The sequence below is a fragment of the Amphiura filiformis genome, chromosome 14 (genome assembly GCF_039555335.1).
Source record: "Amphiura filiformis chromosome 14, Afil_fr2py, whole genome shotgun sequence".
Classification (NCBI taxonomy): domain Eukaryota; kingdom Metazoa; phylum Echinodermata; class Ophiuroidea; order Amphilepidida; family Amphiuridae; genus Amphiura; species Amphiura filiformis.
This window is the reverse complement of record NC_092641.1, coordinates 62332872-62351427: the sequence shown is the minus strand read 5'-3', so window position 1 is coordinate 62351427 and position 18556 is coordinate 62332872. Positions and strand designations below refer to the sequence as shown.

The following is an 18556-nucleotide window of genomic DNA, read 5'->3' as shown; positions in this document are numbered from 1 at the left end:
TGTATGAGAAGCACTTTGAAACAAATTGCATTGATTTTATAATTCCAATTGCACCCAGAGGTGTATTGGATAAAAACACTGTCAATTTATGTGTACACTTCTGCATCTATGAGAGAGGAATATCTCGCCCAACGAAATGCATATGAAATTCCCAAACCATACTAGGTTTATTTGCAGCAGGATACTAGTTGATACTAGAGAGATTGCGAAGAGGCGTACACTGCAAACACCATACGGGATACGGATTACGGCATTATGCGGTAGAACGTGATAATGCCGTTCACATCCAAACTAGCCTCCTACACAGCCAGTTTGTGTCGGTCCTAACGCTCGTCGTTCGTAGTATGTTTGTGATAGCCGCATAGAGTCTGAACCAAGACTACATGTAAAAGCTCATGGTGGCGCTATGCTGAGACAAATATATCTAAAGATATAGGGAGCACACATTGATTCACCTTGGGTGCATCGAACCAGAGAAGATTATCTTCTCTCATCAAACCCACTTTCCTCGGTAGGCCCTATTGATATGCAAATACGTCTGGCCGTATCTGTAATTGCTCTGAGCATTCAGTCCAGATTAGCGATATTTGAGTTTTGAGAGCTATTGGAAAATGAGTATAGGCCTATGTTCACACGTGTATGATATTTGTCTAAATAACCTAAACAGAGTTTGGTGTTGGATGCCTAGGAAATCGTTATGGTGTATATATTCGAATAAAAATTAACAAACTCCATTATCATATAAATAGTACCCTGTTTACTTTTTAAAGCAAAATGAAAATAGATAATCTAATGTGCCTAGTTCGATTACTACCCAGCAAACACAAATATATTACAGAACACGTTAAATGTCGGGTTAAAGGGTATGTGGGGGTCAAGGGTATAAAAAGGTTTTAACATTCAAAAAACATTTTGTTCAAAACTTGTTGGAAAACATTCTAACACAATAGACTTAAGTACACAAAATGTTTGCTGAATAGTATCCATAAGCAAAACACTTTGACAGTTGTTTAATGCAACGAAATAGCAATGGCGAAAAATTCTGCCGGATTATGTCGTAAGACGTCACGATCTTGCCTAAAACGCCTCTTCGCAAGATGATTTTTGGACGGCATTTTCCACACACAAATGAATAGGCAATCTTCCCGTTCGAATTCGCGCCAAAATCTAAATTTAGTCACTTCTTCTTGTCTATACTAGGTCAAATTGTAACCCCAAAATGGATTATATTATATGTCTGACTCTACTTGTTCTATTTGGATACTTTAATTTGCTTCATAACACGACAAACATAACAATTTTCTGCATTTTATAATGCATTTTTTTTGTCATTTTGGAACGTCATTTTTTGCTACCAACCGCAACGTAATTGCCTTACGGTAATTCCACGATTGACCAATTCACAATAGATTTCACCCTCTAGAGGGCATACTAACCGATTTTCGACTAATATAGCTTGCCGTTGGCGTTCCCGTATCACGTTTCACGTAAATTTCGCAATCTCTCTACTGAATCAGCTATAGCCCCTTTGCTACAGTAATTATCCCCTTAGGTTAGTAATTTAGGGGTTCTGGAATGAGCGTTTTGAGCTTTTCAACAGTATTTTTTATGGAACATGAGAGCACCTCAGACGTATCAAATTGCATTCTGAATACGAAGCATTTCTTTCTGATATCAAATAATTTTCATTTTTTGAAAATCACGATATAATACAAATTTTATGACAACTTACAGCTTTAGGGTGATTTTTGATAGCATGCAACATTAATGTTGAAGTTTTAAAAGATATTCCAAAAACATTAATATGTATGAGATTTTTTAAGCCAGCTGGAATTCTTTATCCAATTGCAGAAATCAAAGTTTCCACGGACAAACTGATATTCATCTTCAGTGAAAGCATGAATAATATAACACCGTCGAATTATAAAATAGATAATGTTGACTAAATTTAATGAGAAGCGGCGAGCGAGTATGAAAAAAGCGCTTTTGATCAAACTTGGAATGAACTGCATTAATGCGCGCATTATGTAATCGTTAATTTCTTCGCAACCAGTCAACTGAATTTTCGTTTGTGATGCACAATAAAATAAGCTATGCGTTAATGTAAGGGAGTTTTCATTAATTGTTTTTTGAAAGATATTTTTGTTCGAACCTGTTCGAACCCCTATACGGATCGGTAACTTTTTAACCCCAACTGTTGAGACAAAAAATGTCCTGGTGTAGTACGTAGCTTAAGGGCACGGTCACCTTTAATTTACTCAATCGCCATTTTGCAATGATTTGGTAAATTTTTCGACATATTATGAGCTTTATCAAGACGTAATTTTCGAATAATAAAGTTAATTAAAGTTACACACCGACATCGTCTGGCTAATAATTACTTGGTACAGCAGAGATACTAAAATCAATATATTATAATCGATACACGTGAATGTGCTATGCACGATTTTGATATTCAGACGAAAATACCGGGGTAGAAAATGATGAATATCTCCCGTAATTGATTTCGTCTAAAGAAGCCAGATGTGGTTCCTTGCACTTGAATATATTTATTGAACAGATATGATAGTCGTTAGCTTGCGTCTTGAGAAAGAAGCTTGCGTCTTGAACTCAAAAACTGACAATAATTCTGATTTTATATGTGCCGAACTATATAGCGCAGTGTATATGCCAATCGTGGAGGTAGTCTAAAAGCAGATGACCCATGGCGTACCATGCTCACTCACACACAGCGAGGTCAGTCACCGGGCTATTGTCAGTAGCCTTAGTCAGATGTCCTTCGGCCCATTATGCGTCTCAAAACTATTAAACAGGTCGGAACAAAATGGCCATGCGTGGCGGTGGATTCAGCCTACCATGTCCGTTTTTGCCCTAAATCGCATATCGTGCCATATCTAATTAGTTGGCGATAACGTATATTTTAGGCTGTTTTTAATATATTGAGGCTGACAAAAAATATACACAAACTTTGCTTGTTCAGCCTTCCGTTGTATGGGTGAAATTGCGCCTTGAACTTGAACAATAGTTTATTTTGCAAAGGTTACGTTGATTGTATTATTACCCAGTCAAGTGTTACACACAAGTATATGTAAGCATACAATGCACTATACTTAAATCACAGACACTGTGTTTTCTGTCGCCATTTTGTTAAGGAAATAGTTTGTGTTCTGTCAGTCTATTCTATCAAGTAAGTCTTGATGTATGTGATTATGTGTTTTAAATAGGGTTGTTTAAATGTTGTTATATAATCTTCATCCGATAGCCCTAATGTTTTATCGTAATCGGCGGGAATTGTTAGGTTTTGACCACTACGCCGAAAATTAGACACAGATTAAGAGGGATGTTGTTGACCTGTCTGGTCTATATTGTGCTTGTTAAATAATGTTTGTAAAAAAGTATAGGACTTAAATAATAATTTGTGATACTTCTGGCGAGTTGTCACAAGACAGTTCTCAAAATAAAATATATTTATATTTATTACGAGCTGATCAAACTATAGGGTGTACAAGAGTGAAAAGTTTACAAGTTGCCTAACCCTGATCTCAACCCTGACCTTAAGCCTTATGCACATATCAAATGCATTTGGGTTTAAAATTCAGGTTCTGGGTAAACACTTGGCCAATACAAAGCAATGTCAACCACAGGTATTTTTTTTTGGGGGGGGGGGTAATATCATGGTGATCTAGAGCTTCTCATGTGGGCTCAAATTCAGCAGGTATGTCCTCCATGGAGTGAGCATAACCTAGGGCAGATCGTAGCAATTATACTGTAGATAATCCGGTTGTTAAACTGTATGATGTGGAGGGAGCTGGAACACTGATGAAGACCTCAGTATCGGTGGATTTAGATGTTTTTCATCGGAACTTGATATGTTCAAAGACTTTTGTCTGAAACGGCGTTTATTGTATAGGCCTAACACACAGTGTCATCGACCCTATATCTTCATGGCAGAAATCGCCATGGTAGGTTGAATCCACAGCCACGATTGGCCATTTGGTTCAGACCTTTGAAGCTCTTTGAGACGAATAATTAGTCGAGGGACATGACTAAGGCTACTCACAATAGCCGGGTATTGATCTTGGTTGTGCGTGAATAAGCTTGTATACCCCATTGAGGTCAATGGTCATCGACTTTTATACTGCCTAGTAGTGAGTGCAGCTGTACTACACGCTGTAGCCATACTGGACCAACGCAATATAAAATTAGAGTTTTGGTTAGATTTTGAGTTCAAAGCGCACGGCCAATTTTCAAAGCGCATTCTAGCGACTATCATATCTGTTCAACACGTATTTTCAAGTGTATGAGACCAAATCTGGTTTCTTGAGAAAAAATCATTTACGGGAGATATTCATCATTTTCTAACCCGGTATCCGAAGATTTTCGTCTGATATCAAAATCGTGCATAGCAATTCACGTGTATCGATCCCGTGTATTCATTTTAGTGTCCCTTCTGCACCAAATAATTATTAGCCAGGCGGTGTCGGTGTGCCTAATGGTCTACAGAACGCATCCAACACTCCACTTTTACCATACAGTGACAAGGGGATGGGACAAGAGGGTGTTCCTCTAACTTTGTTGTGTCACTACTACTATGCATGCATGTTTGTTTGTTTTAAATATTTTTACGAGACATAAATGGTCGCAAAATGTTGGTAGTTAAGGGGCCGTCCATAATTTTCGCCATTTTAAGTTGTGGGCATGTGTGCATAAGAAAAATGGCGATTTGTTTGAGCAATAAAAAATATGAAAGTGTAAAATAATGGTATTTTCACAACATTTTATTCATAGCTTTAATGAAATTGTTTAACAAATTCTATAATATACCAATAGTGGTTTTATCTCGAATGTTGTATTTTCGTGTCTATATACCTTTTGCTGAAGTTTTGTATTCACTGAATACAAAACTTTATGATGGCACTTTATACAGCATCATACCTTAATTTTCAACAGAAAATTCCAAAAAGTTGAAATTAAAGTTTTCTGAGACCCAGTCGTACATACGCAGCCAAAATTCGAGAATCTGTGGCCCTTCACCGGGTTTGTGATGTAAGGAAGGATGTACACCTTGATTTCGGATATTTTGTTTGAAGTAATATTATTTTTATATTTTATTATGTGGAAGTCTTTTAGACCAAGAAAGAACTGCCACGCATGCCAGGAATGAATGGTGCATCATCCGAAAGTTTATCTGATATGGGGAAAGGAAATAAAGTTGCAAGGAGAATTTCACACTACAGCCTGTCCCAAAAAAAATTGTGCAAGTGAAGAGCGCCGTCTCTGGCAATTAGAAAATACCGTTGTGACATAATGCTTACATCAACGTCAAAGGTATAGTCTTAGCTCTCAAATGCCGTTTGTTCTGTTCAATTTGCTTGTTTTAATCTCGAGATATGTTTAGTTAAAGACAAAAGGGTAAAATCACAATCGTGCCACTTTTACTAGGGAAGAGTGCTTTACATGTAACAGTGATAGCATCAAGTCTATAAAGAGTTCCTTCGTGAAATTTAAAAGAATGCATCAATTACACAATACAACATTTTTGACTGTTTTATCATGATGCAGGAATGATGATTATCTTTTTCCACTTAAAAGAGATTAAAAGATAAATAAATATTTCACATTCTGCTGTAAAAATGGACTTCACATTCTGCTGTTCTGCATGTGCATGTCAATGACTTTATCATGGTAAATACTGTTCTCTCAGTCACTTATGTTAAAAGACAATAAATATTGCGCACTTATATATGTTATAGGTTAATGAACGCGTCTAATGCATGCGCCCCGAAAGGGGGAGTGCATCAGACGCATCAACATCAGCTATCATTGATTTACATGTACAGCTCTTTTCCCTAAAAGTGGCACAATTGTGATTTTACCCTTTCGTTGTTAAATAAACATATCTTAAAATTGGAACAAGCAAATTGAACAGAATAAACGGCATTTGAGAGCTAAGACTGCGCCCGTGACGTTGATGTAAGTATTATGTCACAACGGTATTTTCTAATTGCCAAAGAGGGCGTTTTTCACTTGCACAATTTTTTTGGAGACAGGCTGTATTCCTAGCAGTTTAATTTTGATTTATATAAGCCTAGTGAGTACTCCCGCACCAGAGTTGCATCATATACACCCGCACTAAGGTATCTACAGAATATTTGGATCAGTAGTAGGCCCCTACTCATGGAAAATTTTCGCCATTTTATTTGTGCATAACTCGAGGGGAGGGGATAAAAAGTTATGCACGCTTTGTGAAAATGGCGAAAATTATGGACGGCCCCTAACCGGAATATTGTATATTAGTAGGGCCTACATGTAAAAGGCCGATATGATTATAAAAAACATAAATAAGATGAGAATGGAAGCAAATTACAAGGTATCCCATAAAAGGAAAATGAACCGCATTTTGTAATGTTACAACAAAACAATGTAAATTTTTCTGATATTATTTATTCACCCTTCTTGTAATTGTCTGCTAAGTTTCAACTTCATATCTTAAAAGCAACTTAACTTAAGTTTTCTAACTTAATTTAGCTCAGGATGACAGGAGTGTCAAGAGTGGCTAACCATCAAAATATCGCACAACGAAAATTGAACACAAGTACACCGTTGTTTTTATATTTTTTCTTTATTACTTTTTATTTTTCTTTTTTATTTCTTTGTTGAACTTATTGAAGACAATTTTGATATTCTATATACATGAAAATAAATCAGTTTTAGAGCTTCTTGACTCTTGGTGGTTACAAATAAAGGAAGATGGTCATTAGAGAGAAACACAGCTTTGGTGAAGGCACTTCTGCACGCTGTATCTCTTGTCATCAACATAGTTAAGTTAATAACAATCTTTTGCATTTTGTTTGGATTTTGTCGAGTTGAAATCACTGATGTTGTACATACTATAAAAATATTATACATTTCTGACTAGACTCTTGAAATAAAATTGAACAAGTTTTATTCTCTGTTTACCAGAATAAAATACTGCATCTGCCATGCTATGGCTGCGCCTACTCAAATGCCCCGCCAAATGTACGGTGGCTTTAACGGTGGTAATTAACCTCGTGTTGCATCATGTCACGTAAACAGCTTGCTCAGGCTATTAAAGTACGTAGGTTGTGAACTTGACATTCATAGGGATACTAATATGGGGTTCAGATAGTGAGTAAATAGAGTGAGTTCAAATACTACCTGCAAAATATTACACCTATCACGCAATTCCTTCTATTTATTGACAATCAATTATAACTTTGACATTACTATTGCAAATAAACATTACCATATCAAATTAGTAGATTGTCTTTGACAAAATATCACAAAAGCCATAATGGAACATAGCAAGTGACCCCTTGCCTGTCTGCGGTGACCTTGTTTGAGGGCGCTTGTGCCCGCATTAAACGGAACAGGCTTTAATTGTTAAAGTTAATCACGGGATGAGTATGATATCATAACCGATCGATAGTATGCTTGATAGTATACTTTTCTCTCTCAAACCACCGGACTTCATCATTGGTTTTCTTTGCTTATAGTTAAACTGTGAATTTAGTGTCAACACCCTGGTAAAAGGCCCCGTGCCACCGCTGTAATAAAAGCTCACGATTATATGCACCATGTTTACTGATTTAGCAGAATATGGCAGAATCTAGCGCAAATTTGCCGTGATCCGTGACTAAGCCTCGTATGTACTCTTGGCCCTTGAACATGGATAAAGCCTTGTAGGCGTAGACTTTATATTAAAGAGGTTGCTTCATCCATGTTCAAGGGCCAAAAGTACATGCAGACAACACCTCATTATTTACTTTTGGCCCTTGAACATGGATAAAGCCTTGTAGGTGTAAATTTTATATTGAAGTGGTTGCTTCATCCATGTTCATGGGCAAAAAGTACATACGAGGTTTTCCCGCCCAGTGACGATATTGAGAGGTTGGTCTCTTTTGAACAACAATTGTTGCGAATTGCAAATCATTTATCATCATTTACGTATTGTGAAATGTTTTCGAACTACCCCAAACCACAGGCTATCCCCGACCAAAGCTGAGCAAACAAACACATACAACAAACTAACCGGTGGGCAAACGGTTATTGCGTGAGACGCGGTTGAAGTTCAAATAGTGACAAATAACTACATTCTAATGAGGCAAGATATTGTAAAATATACTTGTATATAAACATCTCAAAGAATAACTACCCCCCACCCCCTTAAAAAAAGGGACAATTGTATTACAAATCTGTAAAATGTGTTCAAAGTAGAATTTATTTCTGCGCATTTTGACACCTCATTTGATACGATAACCCAGAAAACAATAAAACACCGGTAAATTTAATGTAGTGAGGTCCAGATTTGAAGTTGCACTTACATACAATACAAAAAACACTCATCAGTACACAGATTTCCTTCCATAAATATACTGAATACAAAATCAATACAATTTACTGCAACTTTCAAATTTTGAGTTACATTGATTTAAATGTACGCTGTTGACGTCAATATTTATCAATTGCTACAAATGAGGTGTCAAAATGTGCAGAAATAAATTCTGCTTCCAACGCATTTTACAGATTTGTAATACAATTGTCCCTTTTTTTTAATAATCGTCATTATTTAAGGGGTGTTAGTTACTTTTGTTGAGATGTTTATTATGTCGTGGGCAATTTATAGCTCCCTTTGATATTCCACATACTATGTGGGGCACAGCCTATAAGAGTACTCAATGCATGTTTGCCAAAAGGTCCTGCTTTGGTATTTCTGAAAAAAGTATGCATTGAACTTGAACCAATTGAAATAGGAAGGTCACAGTGAACTTATTATTGCCCAGTCAAGCGTTACACACAGGCCAAGTGTATGCAGTATATTAACACTATAGTCACATGATGAGCAAATAAAACGTTACTGTTGTCGTTTTCTGCCGCCATTTTGTTAAGGAAATGGTTCTAATCTGTCAAGTAAGTCTTGTGATTTTGTGATTTATAAAATGTTATGTTTGGGTTATTGACGAAGATTAATACACGTAACGTGTTCGATGTTTAATATGTACGAGTACATTAATGATTTACTAACCCCAAACCCCGATTTACGTATAGACGTACATCCAACGGATGTGCAGCAAACATATTTGTCTACATTTAAGATAAGGCCTATACATGAAATGTCATTAAAAACCAAAATAATACGAGTCGAAAGATCAAAAAGGTCAAAATGTCCAATTGATGGTCGGCTTTTCATTTCAGTTTAAGTACAAATCATTAGATTTATGAAGTTTATGGAGTTTATTTTATAAATAGGGACTGTTAAATGTCAACTTTTTAATTATTGGCCATGAAATGTGTATTATATTGCGAATTTCAAAAAATTCAAAATGATTTGATATTCGAAGGACATTCAGATCCCACAAACATCTATAACAAATTACCGAGTTAGAAAACTTTTCGTCGTGATAAAAACTCGAACGGTGGTGATGCAACTGCAAATTTCACTTTTGCAAACCTAATCAATCACAGAGTTACTCTGCATATTCACCTCATTATTTTCAATCTTAGTGATTAAAGTCTAAACATGAGCGTTCGCGTCATCTCGCGACATCGCGTACGTATCAACACGCTGCCTCTAAAGAAAGTTCGAATAATGAACACGGGAATATCAAAATGAGTGAGGAGAGTGCATGGGAGCCATGAGTTGACATGACCTACTCACACTGACTTAAAAATTGTACTTTTTATTTTCACATTCACAAATTTCTTAGCAGTTGACTAGGAAGAAGTACTAAATTGGTACTAGGGACAGATAAGAGGCAGAGCGGATAAGAGGGAGAAGAGGGATAAAGGGGGAACAGTGAGAACAGCAGGATAGGGGACAACACGGGGGGGCAACAAAGAAGAAGTTGATTAAAATGAATTAAATGAATTGACTGATCAATCGGTATATAAATTATAGAGTTTGTAAAATTATTCGCAATAAAACCTCGGAGGGTGGCGATGCATTAAAATTGCATTTATTTACGAACCGCGAAAGACGGGTGACCGCTAGTACTGTTAAAAGGTGGGTGACCAACCCCTAAGTGAGATTTTAATTAAGCAAGATAAATGATCGAGTACACAATGACACCAACTAAACCAGACTTGAATCATAAAGATAGAAAATCATAAAATAGACCAATCACAAAAATGTAGTATTATATTACACATATGAAATGTCTAAAGTATGTAGATTTTCGCCGGTGTTCGTTAGCTATGTTTCGCGATATTCAAGGTTCACTATGCCAATAGTTCGCTACATCGAATATGAAATAATGTTTGCTAGGGAAAGGGTAAAGGTTAGGTTAGGACTATGTGTTGAAGTTAGAGTTGGAGATAGTGTGACGGTTTTGGGTTATGGTTCAGGTTATGGTTAAGACTTGATATGGAATATATATTTAGGGTGTTTTTATTTGAGTAAAATCCTCATTTAGGGTTAGTTTGACACATTTGCGACATCCTAGCTTAGGGTCATTTTTGAAAGTCAATTCACGCGGATGTTTACAACTTTTATACATGAATGCCCCCCGGGTTAGTGACATGCGTAGTATGAAAAATACAAAAAATCTACGAAACCATTCACCCGAATATTTCCCTTCATTTGGTTCTGCTCAGTGCAGTGGCGGTGATATGGGACGAGCAGGAGGGACATACGAGCGTAATGTACGTGACATTTTCACACCAAACATGAGCTGTGCTCATCGGCATTCAGAACCAAATATCACACAAAACTGCCCCCACCAACCCCCCCCCCACACACACACACTGCAACTGCAAACGCACTTTGATAAATTAATAATCATATATCTTATCTACAGAAATGGGTGCTGCATTATTGAAGAAGAATGTGCCTGTCGACATAGTCGAAGAGGGACCTATTCAAATGCTTAATATCGATACATTGTTGGTTATATTCAACTACTTGTCTCTATACGACAAATTAATGGCAATGAGGTAAGAAACCACTGTTTTCCAAATTTAGACATTACGTTTTGTTACCTGGAGAGATTTGATCATGTTTCACTTCCTTTTTCAACCAAATCGATGGTAATAACTCTTGTAGTGAGAGATCAACATTTAACCACGACTTGCCTTAGGCAAAACTCACTTCCTGGGAACCGTAATGATTTATTATGTAATAATTGATTAACTTGCAAAGCAGTACGGCCTTCTCTAAAGAAACTAAATTATTTTTATTATTTTCACAATTTTGTTTGAAGCCAGATGAACATTTGAAAATCTTTAAATTGAAGAAAAATAAAGCATACAACTGCTTTGTAACTTTTATCTGTAATATTGATTGCTATTGATATGTGATTATGGTTTTATAGGCTAAACAAGAGATGGTATCACAGGAAAGCCCCCCCCCCCGCCGACGTGCCAAAAAAAAAAAAATTAAATTCTCCCCAGGACTCAAAATTACTACACAGCTCCTTAGCATGAAGAGTGCAAATATTTTCTATTAAGGGGGTACTACACCCCTCGATAAATTTTTGTATATTTTTGCATTTTCCCGGAAAACTAATATTACACTGGTAACAAAAGTTATGCATATTATAGGGGAAGGAATCCAAATACTGCACTGGAATTTCAGTGACCAAAGACAAGCGGTTCGTTATTTATGATAAGAAATAAGGTACTACTAGGATGTACCTCATTTCCTATCATATATACTGAACCGCTTGTCTTGAATCACTGAAATTTCAGTGTAGTAATTGGATTCCTTGCCCCAATAATATTCATAACTTTTGTTACCAGTGTGTTATTATTTTTTGAGAAAAATGCAAAAATAGTCACAAATTTACCACAGGGGTGTAGTACCCCCTTAAACGTAGAGTATAATAATATATTCTATTTCACTCACGGCCCATTTATTTATTTGTAATTATCTTTTCTAGGGTAAGCAAGAAATGGCATCAGATAATCAAAAACCATGCTGCCTGGACTGTCATAGACTTCAGAGACAAAGGTCCCATCAGAAAGGTTAAAGCTTCTGACAGACTATACAGGCGGTTTGTATCAAAAAATGACCCAAACGTATTTGAATACCGAGAGTGTGGCAACGAATGGCAATTTCAAAGCAACGAAAATGACGTATTAAATTTCATGACTCTTTTTGCCGGTGTAAATTTACAAGAGATTTATCTCAATGTAGTCAACGATGAAATCATGAGCTATTTACGTTTGAACTGTCCTAACATCAACACACTTGGGTTGCGTTACATACACAATCGAACTTCAACATTAACAAAGCAGGACTATCATAAAGACTATGAACAAATTCAACGATTGTACTACCATTACTTTTATAGCGGCTCTTCTCATTTCACTGGTTTTTGTCATGAACACTTAATTCCATGGTTGGAAAATTGTCTTCATTTGCGAACGATTACCATTAGGGATATCAATTTAACATCCACAAAGCTGAAGAAGCTGTCAGAAATGAAATGTCTACGCGAGTTAGATATGTCCTATTGGGATTTTGAGATGGCATCTGACGTGGATCTGTCTATAATCGGGACCCTGACATCGTTAACATACTTCAGACTAGAACTCATTTATACAAGGTTTTCAAGCATTGATGGTCTTTTACAATCCATCGCTCATTGGACACATCTAAAAGTATTGGCATTGAAAGGAGTCACATTTAAAGGTGAAGCATTTGAGATGATGTTACCAGGAATATTAAATCTAGAAACACTTGAATTAAACGAAACTTCCGTGACATCATCAGTGTTTGATTTGATCGGAATTCATCTAAAGAAATTAAAAACGTTGGAACTGATTCCATGTTATGGTTGTATTTCAAGTTTCGAATTACAATTACTCTCATACCATCCCATGCTTGAAAACCTTGTAGTTCAGGTGAGAGGCAGGTATGGAAACAGGACATTATATGAAGTATTAAGCACACTTCCTAGGATCAAGAACGTAAAAATATTACTAGATGATATAAGTCATCATTTTAGTCGAAACGCATATCCAGTCATACAATCCGCGGAAATTGAAGTATCAAGTGGCCGCTATATGCGCCCTATTTCTTCATCGGTCGTAGAAAAGAAAAGACGAAGTCAACACAAATATCTTTGCCCGTGATACCCACCCCTCACCCTCCAGCCTTGTCCCACGGCCTGCCTGTTACTAGAGGTCTTTTTAAATATTCAGTTTTTGGAAGTCTATTGTTCAGAAATTCAAACGCAAGGGAATAAGTGAGTTGGTCTGTAATTTGACTTCATTGTTACGTTTGGCGCATCAATGCATGGAGCAGCTGATTTTAATTTATTTTCAACAATCGGGTCCCTGACGTCGTTAACTTGCTTCAAACTAAATAACCAATTACACTCCTGCGACTATACAGAGACTGTGACCATATCAAGATTGATGATCTTTTACAATCCATCGCTCATTAGACACATCTAAAAGTATTGGCGTTGGAAGGCATACGATTTACAGGTGCAGCATTTGAGATGATGATACCAGGAATACTAAATCTAGAAACACTTGAATTAAGAGGGGTATCTCTTTAATGTCATCAGTGGTTAATATGATCGGAATTCATCTAAAGAAATTAAAAACGCTGGAGTTGATTCCAAATTTATCGAATACGATGTCGTCGTCGTGTATTTCAAATTTACAATCACTGTCATGCCATCCCATGCTTGAAAACCACAGCACAAACTGGATGCTATATGGTGAAGACATTGGGCTACAAGTTCCAAAGTGCCATGACTTTCTTGTGATGACCTTCAAGATGTGGCTATTTTTTTTAGAAAAAGAGATGAGGTTGTTTATTCTGTTTGAATAATTAAAAAAGCGCAGTGATTTATAGTTCGCTAAGCTACGCACAGGCACAACGCCTAGACGTTGATCCACAAGCCTCAGCACACTTTACAGGTTGTCGCTGACCACTACGGCCCACATCATTCCATAAACCAATTAACAACAAATCAGGGACTTTGCTGCTACAAGATCGCACACCCTAGACATTCCACAAATAACCTTCGCAACCAGGATCAGCTCCCCACGTTTCGTACGGGTTACAACGAGACAATTAGCAGTAAGTTCCTTGTCCAGGGGAATTTCAAGCTGACTCAATTTTTCCATGAGAGCGTACTAGGCACCGCCAGGTTCGAACCCGCAACCTCTCGCACCATAGTCGAACGCCTTATCGATTGAGCTAACTTGACTGCAATTTAGGCATAGGCCTATGAATTGGGGTGGATATGAAGAGCTTTGATGCAAAACCCTTTACATCCACTTTTGACTTTTGAGAAAAACAGCTTTTTTTAATTGTGCAAGTATTACTTGTTCGATTTGATTCAATTTGGGTTTGGATAAAGTGTTGATGAATAGAAACTAAAAGAATAGGTTTGGTACAATTTTCAAGCCTTCCTATTTATTATATTATTATTTTTATATCGCACCTTTTGTGGATGTAAGGGGTTTTGCAACAAAATAAATTTACCCTTTTTCTAGAAACCACCTTTGCAATCAAATTTAAGCCAATTTGTTTACACTACATTATGTAACTTGACTAATGCTTTGAAAATCAAAAAGAAAAATTGAAATATCTCATTTACTTTTTTAATTATGAATTTTTAATTAAATTCGGGAAAATGGCATTTTGGGATATTTCCGAAGCTACACCTTTGTTAATTAAAATGACTTTTTCAAACATAGTGACCCAAAACCAGTTCCTTTTGGTATTACTATTATACATCAAAAAATCAAAACAAAACAATTCTATATTCATTTTAAGTTCAGATTTCCGGAAATCTCCTACTGACAGTGGTATGTGAAAATGAGACAAGGGAAACTAAATTCCCCCTTTTGCCAAGAAGGCACTCGTCAGACGACACGGTGACTTCGGCTCTGTTTACACGGTGGAATGTATATTCATTCTCCAAGAGATGGTTGTCCTTCCAAAGCATTTCATCGTGTCGTCTGACGACTTTCTAATCTTGGTATGAAACTGAGAGTAACGACTACCTATTCTGGAAGGTCTGTTCTTTTAATTTTTATACGTTCTCCCTTCTTGGGATTGACCACTTTATTCAAAAGTCTAACTATGAGTAATATTTTGTTATTACGCTCCTGTTTTGCCGTTGAGCACATTCTGACTATCTCCGATAGACAGAGTGACTCTGGGATAGACTTTGGCTGTGTTGACACCATGGAATGTATATTCATTCACATTCCCAAGAGATGGTTGTCCCTCCAAAGCATTTCATCGTGTCGTCTGGTGATTGCCTTCTTGGCATGAAACTCAGAGTAACGACTACCTATCAATTTAATAAGTTGTATTAAATAATGGACAAACCTTTTACAATTACCCAACACCCTGTATTATGGCCATTGTACATTGTACATGAGAACTAGGACAATTCATTACAGGTCCCAACTTCTTTCTTTAGGAGATACTGGTCGACCTTTATACGTATACTATTCTGGTTTCTTTTTCGTTGCCTTAGATTTACGCTCTGACCATACTTTCTTGCATTTAATGAGTCCTTGGTATACAAATTTTGCAAACTTAAAAACCACAAAAATGGCAGCAATGGTAATTATTACAAGCACAAGATACACATCAAGGAGATGATATTGGAAGAGGTTTAGATCATAGGCTGAGCTTCGTAGATGTTTAGCGCCCCCATGGCGTACTAGGAACTCCATCCAATAGACGACTCGTTCGATGGGTGTTTGGAGGTCATCTCGATAAATCGCTGACAGATGGTTAATGCTATCCTGGTAGCTGTAAGGTAAGGCATATGATATGTTTATTATGTGTGCCGCAGGAGTCTATTCTAGGCCCATTGTTATTTGTGCTATTTAATTCTAATGTGATAGTAGTTGATTAATTGTATACATCGCAAAATTAATAATGAACATTATGTATACCTTCAGATTTGGGCTTCCTGTTCGTACACATTAAACTGTGCATAGAGTCTTGGATGATAGAGGGGACTTGTTTGAGTCGAAACTAATCGAAACACGGACTCGTTTATGACTTATCGATTCACTAAAGGCATTGATTTCAAATCAATAACAAAAAATGCACCAACCTTTGATTCTTCAAAATATGAGAAATAGCGCCCTCTAACTTGTCACTGGTTAGTCCGACAATATCCAGCCTGGTTCCTATTCCTTTTGATATTATCCGCTGAGCAATGGCAAATTGGTCATGGAAGAGAGGAATGCATAAAATAGGAACAGGTAGAGGGCTTCAAAGGCGCCATTACATCCGCAATGAGATATAAACAACTTGGTATTGGTATGACCTAAGGGAAAACATAATTGAAATGTTGATAAAAAAAATAAAACAGATTAGGGGCTCATTGTGCACTAATTATGAGCCCTGGGTGATGGTAAAATTGGGGGACAAGCAATTTTTGGCAAGCCGAGAGCGGGCAAGCAATTTTTGGCACACATTCATGGGGTGCCAAAATAATACGCTCAAAAAAGGAAAACAGTATGCAAATTTTCCTGCTCGCTGTGCTCGAAATATACATCTACACCATTTATGATTTGCAAATTGGGGTCCCAAAGATTTGGTATACGCGAGGGGGGGGGCAAAGATTTTTTTTGGCAGGCCGAGAGGGTGGGGGGGTCGAAGTAATTTTTGATCATCAATGAATTTCTCAATATTTTATGATTTACGATATATTTATTCACAGCCATATATGCATATAAAACGCGCGAACATTGTACAACAGCTACTTACTTATTCATGAGCCTCATTTAATTGCATGGTTTTAACACATGTGATTGCCACTGGCGTATTACATGAACTAAGCACCGTAGAAAAATATGACAATTGATTTTTTTTTATTCCCTGTGATAAGAGGAACAATTTGAGATAGATTACAACATGATGGGACTATTTTCAATTTTTTTGGCCCACTGTGACCTTCGACCCATCGTGGGAACCACAGGAGGCATAGAAAAAATGAAACCAATCAAATTTTTATTCATTTCAGGTTTAAGGATGCCAAAAAATATTGGTTCCACTTATTAGTACATAGCGCTATGTGGTGATATTTGGGTTAGCATTTTGTCTTGCTACATTTGTATAGTGGAACCAATGATTTTTGGCATCCTCGTATCTCAAATGATAAAACAAGGGTTCGAAGGTCATAATAGGGTCAAAAATGTAAAATTTGTTCTATCGTGTTGCAATATCTCAAAATGTTCCTCTTATTGCAAGGAATATAAAAAAGTCAATCGTCATATTGCACTAGGGTGCTTAGTTCAGGAGTTATAAAGTAAATTAGGTCAAATGTTAAATATCTCATGCATAGAGGCAGAGGCCAAATTTTCAAAATGCTTCGATTAAATCGCGTTTTGTCTCAAAATACTCCTCTCGACAAACGAAATATGAAAATAATTTGATTGAGAAATGTTTAACCTCCGGAATCGGATGAAATCATGGGTTAAAAAGATAAGTATGTACATATACTTTGATCAACTCGTAATCGGCGGGAATTATTAGGGTTTTAATTACCACATTGCCGAAAAGTAGACCGACGTTTTAAGTGATCAATTGATCTGCTGGTGTATATTTTGCGAGTTCAAGAAATTAGACGAATTATAGGACTTAATTAATTAATAATTTGTAATACTTCTGGCGAGATGTCACAAGACAATTCTCCAAATAAAATATTTTGATATTAATACGCGATGTTACAAGGCCGGGTACAAGGCCCGCCGATTACGAGCTGATCAAACTATATTTCAAGTGGACTTTGGCTGCATTAACTTTGAAGGGAACAGGACAATATAAACTGCACCAAAATTGTGAATAAGAATATGTTTGAAATTATTTCTTATGTTAAGGGGAGTATTTGACACCAGTTTTGATTGAGCACCATTTTTAAATTTTGACTTCTGTGTGTGGACGTTGTGACATTTGACCTATTCGACCTTTAAATTCCTGAACTAACCACCGTGGAAAAATATGACAATTGACGGTTTTTTATTCCCTGTGATAAAATGAATAATTTGATATACATAACTATATTGTTACGCCCTTGACCCTTGTCATGCCAGTTGATTGAGGTTGGTTATTATATTGAATGATTGTGCAAGGAAAACTTATATAAAAGTAATCATAAAGAAATGATCTTAATTGGTGCCAAGGTTGATAACTTCAATTCAAGCTTCAATTAGCGCTCCACCGTGATCACTTTAAAGTACTCTGGAAATTCACTAAAACCTTGCACCATCAATGATATTCAGATTAATTAAAGCCATATTATAACATTTGCTGAAAATTCAGGTTTTTATACGATTGTAATGTACTTTAGTAAACAAAGATTCTCTGCAAAAATCAAGACTTTAGGTGCTGTAGTTTTGTCAAAATCAGAGATTTTCAATAAACCGCCGGATTCGGCGTTTTATTATTACGATAGAAATGTTACTCGAACGCGTATGCGATGTCAACACACCCCTACGTACACGTACGGCGTGCGAGACACACACAGACACGCCACAGGATCGTACCATATTACAACCGCCGGAGTAACATGCATTTGCGCTAGTTGTAAATTCCAATTTTCTT

At 36.7% G+C, this 18556-nt stretch overlaps 1 protein-coding gene across 2 annotated transcripts; it reads left to right on the top strand.

Moving 5' to 3' along the window:
- Positions 1-3130: 3130 nt before the first annotated feature.
- On the top strand, positions 3131-13718 carry LOC140170413 (uncharacterized). Of its 2 annotated transcripts, none has more exons than XM_072193783.1 (3): positions 3131-3187; positions 10818-10953; positions 11898-13718. In XM_072193783.1, exons 2-3 carry the CDS (start codon positions 10820-10822, stop codon positions 13093-13095), a joined length of 1332 nt encoding a protein of 443 aa, XP_072049884.1. In that variant the 5' UTR covers positions 3131-3187; positions 10818-10819; the 3' UTR covers positions 13096-13718. The 2 variants fall into 2 exon arrangements, with proteins under 2 accessions (XP_072049884.1, XP_072049883.1); XM_072193782.1 differs by lacking the exon at positions 3131-3187 and adding an exon at positions 8810-8931.
- The last annotated feature ends 4838 nt before the right edge of the window (positions 13719-18556 follow it).